The 8,776-nt window shown below is 40.3% G+C and overlaps 1 protein-coding gene across 2 annotated transcripts in view; it reads left to right on the top strand.

Moving 5' to 3' along the window:
• Positions 1–630: 630 nt before the first annotated feature.
• LOC124043316 (unconventional myosin-Ig-like) overlaps positions 631–8,776 on the top strand; it is a 74,073-nt gene continuing 65,927 nt past the window's right edge. The window contains exons 1-6 of one of the 2 annotated variants that reach the window (XM_046361801.1): positions 631–849; positions 3,065–3,273; positions 4,620–4,713; positions 5,057–5,222; positions 5,907–5,960; positions 6,779–6,874. In XM_046361801.1, the coding sequence (XP_046217757.1) occupies positions 752–849; positions 3,065–3,273; positions 4,620–4,713; positions 5,057–5,222; positions 5,907–5,960; positions 6,779–6,874 (717 nt within the window). In that variant the 5' untranslated portion in view covers positions 631–751. The remainder of the gene's footprint in view (positions 850–3,064; positions 3,274–4,619; positions 4,714–5,056; positions 5,223–5,906; positions 5,961–6,778; positions 6,875–8,776) is intronic. The other variant, XM_046361800.1, reaches the window with a different exon arrangement.

The raw sequence follows: 8,776 nt of genomic DNA, 5'->3' as shown, positions 1-8,776 counted from the left end.
TCGAAAGATGGAGATACACGCAAAGTATGGCGGAAAGAGAGAAAGAGACCGTGAGAGGGAGAGCCTGAGAGAGCTTCTGCAATGGTTCACTCGCTGTGGTCTATCTCCCACGGAAACAAGGAGGTCTGGAGGCCTGTGGCAGGAAAAGGAGGATGCAGAAGTGCTGCATGTATTTAATGATAGCTCTTCTCTGTCCTGTTATGTACACTATATATACACTACAAACACAACACACACACACACTCACTCTCCCACTAGCCACAGACATCAATTAAACATCTATTCCATGTTGGTTCAATGTAATAATGTTGATTCAACCAGTGTGTGTCTTCAGCTCTCTCTCTCACACACACACACACACACACACACACACACACACACACACACACACACACACACACACACACACACACACACACACACACACACACACACACACACACACACACACACACACACACACACACACACACACACACACACACACACACACACACACACACACACAAACTCACATACACACACCACTGAGAGGATGACGTGCTGCAGCATGCCGACCACAGCCCTCAGTGACTTGACTAAGCAGCACACCATCCCAGAATCCACCACACCACAAAAGAACAGACTTACGCCACACCCACAGCACGCTACCGGGCCCCAGCAGCACTTGTCTGCCTGCCTTCACTTCTCTCTCTTGTCTCTTCAGTCCTCGTTCGTTCCTTCCTCTCTGTTTATCTGTCTGTCCATCAGGATGGCGGAGCTGGAGGGTCTGGAGGAGTTTGGGAAGTCGGATTTTGTCCTTCTGGATGAGGTGAACATGGAGCAGTTTATGGAGAATCTGAAGTTAAGGTAAGTCCTGATTGTAGAGTCTCCTCTGGTAGAGATGAGGTAGAGGGGAGGAGGAAGCAGCTGTCTGTAACACAGGGATGGAGATGAATCTGTCATGGGGACACCTACTGATGACTTTGTGGGCCCTCAAATCTTGTATATGTATCTGTTATCTCAAACTGTCTGTTTGTGTGCTTGTAGGGTTGTGATGTCACAGCTTGATATTTGAGAGCTCTGTTGTCAGAGAGTGTGTACTCATCAGCCTCACAACAATGGCAACTTTTCAGGGCCTCTCTTATAGGAGTGTTATAAAGTTTTTGTTTGTACAAGAACCACGGTGAAGAAGTTGACTTGTAGAGAACGTGAGAGAGAGAGAGAGAGAGAGAGACAGGAAAAGGAGAAGGATGAGTCATTTCTGGTTTGACTTTCCCGCCCACCTTCAGTGGTTGCGATATGAACTTGTAATGTTCAGTTAGTTGCTATCACCATAGAAACGGCCACATAAATAGATGCATTGTAAGTCAAGAATACGTCATCAACCCATTGATCAAGACCTGAGTCCAAACTCGTTTTGTTTGACTTCACACTAACGGGAACTACTTTCCTGTAAAAGCCCACCCTTTCTGATTGGTTTTCTCAGTGACGTATTCTGTTGCGTTTGAGTGAATCAGGTGACCTTTTTTTCCTCTATTTTGGGTGTGGTGTGACTGACTGCATCTGCTGCTAAATTCACCCTTCTCAGCATCTCTCCATTCCAACACTTGTCAGACAGCACATCTCGCTTTTATCTCTCAAGTTTGGTAACGTCGTGACATGCCCTTCTCTTGAGACAGTATTGAGAAACCACATAGCACCACATCTTTAGAATCCAGTGGGCGCCTAGGAGTTAGAGTAGAATATCACTCAAGAATTTACAGTGGCCAACATGTCAATTATTTATTTTATACAGCTCACAGATTCTTAGCAAATGGACACTAGTTTCATATCACTTTTCTCATCATAGTCCACAGGTGCGTTTGAGATGGCATCCTATTCCCTTTCCTATATAGTGGGTCAAAATTAGTGCACTATAGGGAATGAATAGGAAATAGGATCCTGTTTCACATGTAGCCCATGTGTTTTAGTCAGGCCTTTGCCCTAGAAGGTAAGCTAGGCAATACATGCAACAAATTCTTATTCCCTGAAGCTCCCATTCATTTGATCATGCCCTGCCTGACCAGACTTGCCCCATGGCAATGTCTGGAGAAACATTCAGGGCCACTTGATGTTAGATAGGAATTTATAAAATAAAGCTTTCCTGTAATATTGCCCATCAAGATACTATTAGGATCAGTCATTGTCACTTCCTGGTCTTAGTATACATCTAATATACACTGTAAATGACTGTTTGTGCCCATATTTGCATCACAGGTTGTTGACATTTACAGTATTTTTGGTTTAGAAGCAAATAGAGTTGATTAATGACTTCATGCATATTGTATTTTTACACATAGAAACAGACAATTCTGTGTAATTTCAGCAGAATAGGTGCCACAACAAGTCAAACCAATACCCAGGAAGATTAAACAAGGTGAAGGAAGTGACACCTCTTGTGGGTTGTCACTAATTATCACAGCCACAAAGTCATAATTATGGCTAAACTCCACCCATTAAACCTAACTCTAACTCTAACCTTAAACATAGTGCTGTTGAAACTGACTTTATGGCTGAGTTTTCTAGTGGAAACCCCTCTTGAGCCATAATTTGTACATACTTCCTGTTCTCACTTCCCACCTGTGTCACTTCCTGTCCTTTGGGGCGTGTTCCCTTGAGGGTGAGAGGTCTGACTTTAGGTGCAAAAATATGTTGTCGTTTTTATGTCAGGGTGTTTCTCTGTTAAATCGGTTATCTAATGTCTATGTAAACATCTCTCTCTCTGGTGTTGATGGGGTGGAGACTTAGATACTGACTGTTGAATGTGGTGTGGGTATTTGTAGGCTATATATAGCCTATATAAATAAGCATTGCTGTGACACAAATTATTCTGGTCCCCCTTGTTACAGTGTTATTATCACGATTTGGCTTTTTCATATCAAAATTATGTTTCTGTTGTGGACATTGATACTTGGACAGTTTTCAAGTCAGTTCAAGTATACTCAAATGCTACATGAAGACATTACATAAAAATATAAAACCATACTTAAAAAATCTACAATAAATTCAACTCTGTCTCTGTGTTTGTGTGTGTGCCTGGCAGGTTTGAGAAAGCCCGTATCTACACCTTCATAGGTGAAGTGGTGGTGTCAGTCAACCCTTACAAACAGATGGACATCTACGGTAAAGAGGCCATCGACGCGTACCGCGGCCGGGAGCTGTACGAGAACCCACCCCACCTGTATGCTGTGGCCGACGCTGCGTACAAGGCCATGAAGAGACGGGCCAAAGACACCTGCATCGTCATATCAGGTCTGTCTCAGACTCCAGTCTCCTACTCTTTTCATTCATTCATTCACTCATCCACTCATTCATTCCATCTCATGCTCCAACCATCGTCTTTTACCTAGTTTACCACAGTCCTGCTCAGCTTGTTTGACTCACACCTGGCTGGTTTCTGAGCAGGTCAGAAGGCATGGTGCATGAATACTTTTTTAACTGGCTATGTCCTGTTCATATCAAATTGAGGACAGTTTTGTTGATTGATGTAATATTTCTAAGGGCACTATCATGTGATGGAACATTCATGCCACAGTATTGCTTCCTGGCGTATACAGTAGCACCCTTTTATCAATAGTTTACTGAGGGAAGTAGAACTGAGCAGGGTCCCTAATCTATTCACAGTCTGTCCTGTTGCAGACCCCATCATGGCACTCTGTCTGTCTATGAGGTTTTCTCGTTTGAGCAAAAGTCTGTCCTCCGTCCTCTCTCCTCCATGACCCGGAAACCGATATGCGGTAGTGTGTCAATTCGGCAAACGGAAGACAGTCCTCCTCTCCTCAATAGCCTCCTTTCGGTGAGGAACCACAAGTGTACTGTATCCTACGAGTCATACACTTGTGAGTTCTTCGCGGAAGAGTTTCGAAATCTGCCACAACCCCTTTGAATCAGCTGTTGTTTTCTCGAAGGAGAAAAGAATGCACACATGCTTAAAAAACCGATATGCTACTTATCCCTTTATCTATAAAATGTCTTGCACAACTAGCTACATTTGTTTTTATCACTTTATAAAAAAAAATGGGGGATTCCACCCTGTAAATGTAATTTGCCTGATGACGTGCGATTGAAGAAGGGGAGTTTCATTTCATACCAGCGCATTTTCATCTTATTTCCCTCTCCTTGCCACCACTCCTTGATTACTTTTGATATTTTTTAAAAGGAGGCCAGAGAGGACGGAGGAGAGAGGACACAGCTAATCTAATTGAGAAAAGGCCAATGTCTACAGTTTCTGAGTGTTCTCAGTTCCTCACTTCCTCCAGGATGCTTATTGGTCTTCACTGTTGCTGCAATGGTATTTTCTTAGTTGCACTAGCTCATAATGTCCTGTTTCCTCCTCTGCAGTGTGTAGCAGGCTACTTTACGGTCATAGAAAGAGGAATAGAAACATGGTGATTGGTGACTTACAGTCAATAACTCCTTTAAGAAAATTCATGCCATAAATACACTTCAGTTTACCATGTATGATCTCACATCATAGAAGTACAAATATACTGTATGTCTACTAATATATCCCGTATCTGTGGTAAAATACACAAGTAATGTACATATACTGCTATACGTGAGTTTCTTCTTTGTTATTAATGGTCTGTGTGTCCCAGGTGAGAGTGGAGCAGGAAAGACAGAGGCTAGCAAGTACATCATGCAGTACATCGCAGCTATTACCAACCCCAGCCAGAGAGCAGAGGTCGAGAGGTGAGTCAGTGTCAAATGTCAGGGGTCAGCAAGGTGTTGGGGGACAGGAGGCTCTCCTCTCCCAGTTAAATAACTACATCTTAGACTGGGTTACAAGTTTAGTTTCTGAAAGGAACTTCAGTATATTGCATTTAGTCTTATGCATCAGGCTTCCTCCCTAACCTCAGAAGTACAATGTCTGTCTGTTGTGTCTGTCTCAATGTCATAGACACAAATTCACAATTGAAGGGTGGAAAGGACTTCCAATTCACCTCTCTCTTTTTCTCTTCCTCTCCTCTCACTCTTTGGGCAACATTGTCACCTGATACTATCAATGATGACCACCCTCTCCTCTCTTACACAGTGTGAAGAACGTTCTGCTGAAGTCAAACTGTGTGCTGGAGGCCTTCGGTAACGCCAAGACCAACCGCAACGACAACTCCAGCCGCTTCGGCAAGTACATGGACATCAACTTCAACTTCAACGGGGACCCCACCGGCGGCCATATTAACAACTACCTGCTGGAGAAGGTAAGAACAATATGATTAGATAGGAAAGAGAGAGACATACAGTGATTGGCACTTGAAGTGAGGGGAAGGACTTAACAGATAGGCGGGGAGATTTGATTGGATGGTTTGAACAGAAGTCGTATTTATAGGCCAAGTTTCCCAGACACAGATTAAGCCTTGTCCTGGACTACAAACGGAGATTGAACATGCTTTTTAGTGAAGGAATATATAATAGTGAGGGAATATACTTAATATGTGTCTGTGTCCATAGTCTTTTGAAAAGTTATCCACTTTCTGGTCTTCATTTTGTGGTGGAACATATATGTTTGATAAAGGTGGTGAAGCAGAGAGAGGTGAGAGAGTGGGTCCGTGAATAGAAATGCCTGTGAATTACACCCTGTTCTGTTCTGGTTCTGTTGAATGATAATGAAGGGCTCGCCTGGGGGCATGATGAGATAGGTTGCTGTTTTTAATCCTTTCTATGAGCCAGCCTATCACACCATCTGACACAGTGGGGCTGTGTGAACGACGGTGTCATCCATTCTCACTGCACAGATGCAACCTTTACTAACTGTGGATCAGTGAACTGTCTGAACCCTGTTCTCCCGTCTTGTATTGGGAGTTCTGTGGTTGGTTAAACTTGCTGCATGTGTGTATGTGTTTGTGTGTGTATTCATGGACTTTTCTCTGTTCTCACATGCAAAGTCAAGGGTTGTTCAGCAGCAGGGAGGGGAGAGGAACTTCCACTCCTTCTATCAGGTAAATATTGATCTTTACTGGTCAAACGTATGCACGCATGACTGTAAGACACTTTGGATAAAAGCGTCTGCTAAATGGCATATATTGTTAAAATAAAGTCATAAGTATGATTAATAATGGCTTAATGCTGTTTGGATCAGGACATGTTTGGCTGGATCTGTCACGCATAGTTGTAATAGGTGGCAGGGAAGTCAGGCGCAGGAGAGTCAAATGGAGTGTAAATATGGAGTCTTTTAATAAAGTTCCAAGAGTATGCTCCATAACAATAAATGTACAAACAAACAAAACATGGGTACGAGGACCCGACGCGCACCTATACAAACAATCACACTACACTGACAACAAATCAATCTCTGACAAAGACATGAGGGGAAACAGAGGGTTAATACACAACAGGTAATGAATGGGATAGAAAACAGGTGTGTGGGAAGACAAGACAAAACCAATGGAAAATGAAAAAAGGATCAATGATGGCTAGAAGACCGGTGACGTCGAACGCCGAGCACCGCCCGAACAAGGAGAGGCAACGACTTCGGCAGAAGTCGTGACAGGATCAGGAAAGGAACACGTTGAAAATGCTATTTTAATTCGTTCTATTACAGATTCATCATTTGTAATGAATGTTTCCACATTTTCCCAATTCAACTTCTGTACTGTACTGTGTGTGTGTGTGTGTGTGTGTGTGTGTGTGTGTGTGTGTGTGTGTGTGTGTGTGTGTGTGTGTGTGTGTGTGTGTGTGTGTGTGTGTGTGTGTGTGTGTGTGTGTGTGTGTGTGTGTGTGTGTGTGTGTGTGTGTGTGTGTGTGTGTATTTCCACAGTTACTGCGTGGAGGTTCAGAGGAAATGCTGGGGTCACTTCACCTCCAGAAGGATCCTGTCAACTATGTGTACACCAGAGAAGGAGCTGCCTCCACTGTGAGTTCTCCTTCACTCTTCTACAGTAGTTCCACAACCTTACCATGACATTGGTTGCTGGACAAAATGCATAGACACTCAACACTAATTTGTGAATACAGTGTTTCCACCTGTCTCTAAGAAAGGAAAGCAACGTAAAGTAAAGTAGCATAACGTTACATTACCTAGGGTAAGGTAGCGTAAAGTAGAATAACATTAAATAGCCCAGGATAAAGTAAAGTAAAGTAACGTAAAGTAAAGTAGAATAACAATAAATAACCTAGGGTAAAGTAACGTCAAGTAGAATAACATTCAATAGCCTAGGGTAAAGTAACGTAAAGTAGAATAACATTAAATAACCTAGGGTAAAGTAACGTCAAGTAGAATAACATTCAATAGCCTAGGGTAAAGTAACGTAAAGTAGAATAACATTAAATAACCTAGGGTAAAGTAAAGTAACGTAAAGTAGAATAACATTAAATAGCCTAGGGTAAAGTAACGTCAAGTAGAATAACATTAAATAACCTAGGGTAAAGTAAAGTAACGTAAAGTAGAATAACATTAAATAACCTAGGGTAAAGTAAAGTAAAGTAAAGTAGAATAACATTAAATAACCTAGGGTAAAGTAATGTAAAGTAGAATAACATTAAATAACCTAGGGTAAAGTAAAGTAACGTAAAGTAGAATAACATTAAATAGCCTAGGGTAAAGTAAAGTAACGTAAAGTAGAATAACATTAAATAACCTAGGGTAAAGTAAAGTAACGTAAAGTAGAATAACATTAATTAACCTAGGGTAAAGTAACGCAAAGTAGAATAACATTAAATAGCCTAGGGTAAAGTAACGTAAAGTAGAATAACATTAAATAGCCTAGGGTAAAGTAACGTAAAGTAGAATAACATTAAATAACCTAGGGTAAAGTAACGTCAAGTAGAATAACATTAAATAGCCTAGGGTAAAGTAACGTAAAGTAGAATAACATTAAATAACCTAGGGTAAAGTAAAGTAACGTAAAGTAGAATAACATTAAATAACCTAGGGTAAAGTAACGTCAAGTAGAATAACATTAAATAACCTAGGGTAAAGTAAAGTAACGTAAAGTAGAATAACATTAAATAGCCTAGGGTAGAGTAAAGTAACGTAAAGTAGAATAACATTAAATAGCCTAGGGTAAAGTAACGTAAAGTAAAGTAGTATAACATTAAATAACCTAGGGTAAAGTAAAGTAACGTAAAGTAGAATAACATTAAATAACCTAGGGTAAAGTAAAGTAACGTAAAGTAGAATAACATTAAATAACCTAGGGTAAAGTAATGTAAAGTAGAATAACATTAAATAACCTAGGGTAAAGTCAAGTAACGTAAAGTAGAATAACATTAAATAGCCTAGGGTAAAGTAAAGTAACATAAAGTAGAATAACATTAAATAACCTAGGGTAAAGTAAAGTAACGTAAAGTAGAATAACATTAAATAACCTAGGGTAAAGTAACGTAAAGTAGAATAACATTAAATAGCCTAGGGTAAAGTAACGTAAAGTAGAATAACATTAAATAACCTAGGGTAAAGTAACGTCAAGTAGAATAACATTAAATAGTCTAGGGTAAAGTAACGTAAAGTAGAATAACATTAAATAACCTAGGGTAAAGTAAAGTAACGTAAAGTAGAATAACATTAAATAACCTAGGGTAAAGTAACGTCAAGTAGAATAACATTAAATAACCTAGGGTAAAGTAAAGTAACGTAAAGTAGAATAACATTAAATAGCCTAGGGTAGAGTAAAGTAACGTAAAGTAGAATAACATTAAATAACCTAGGGTAAAGTAAAGTAACGTAAAGTAGAATAACATTAAATAACCTAGGGTAAAGTAAAGTAAGGTAAAGTAAAGTAGAGTAACATTAAATAACCTAGGGTAAAGTAAAGTA

The sequence above is a fragment of the Oncorhynchus gorbuscha genome, linkage group LG09 (genome assembly GCF_021184085.1).
Source record: "Oncorhynchus gorbuscha isolate QuinsamMale2020 ecotype Even-year linkage group LG09, OgorEven_v1.0, whole genome shotgun sequence".
NCBI lineage: Eukaryota > Metazoa > Chordata > Actinopteri > Salmoniformes > Salmonidae > Oncorhynchus > Oncorhynchus gorbuscha.
This window is presented reverse-complemented; position numbering and strand designations above follow the sequence as displayed.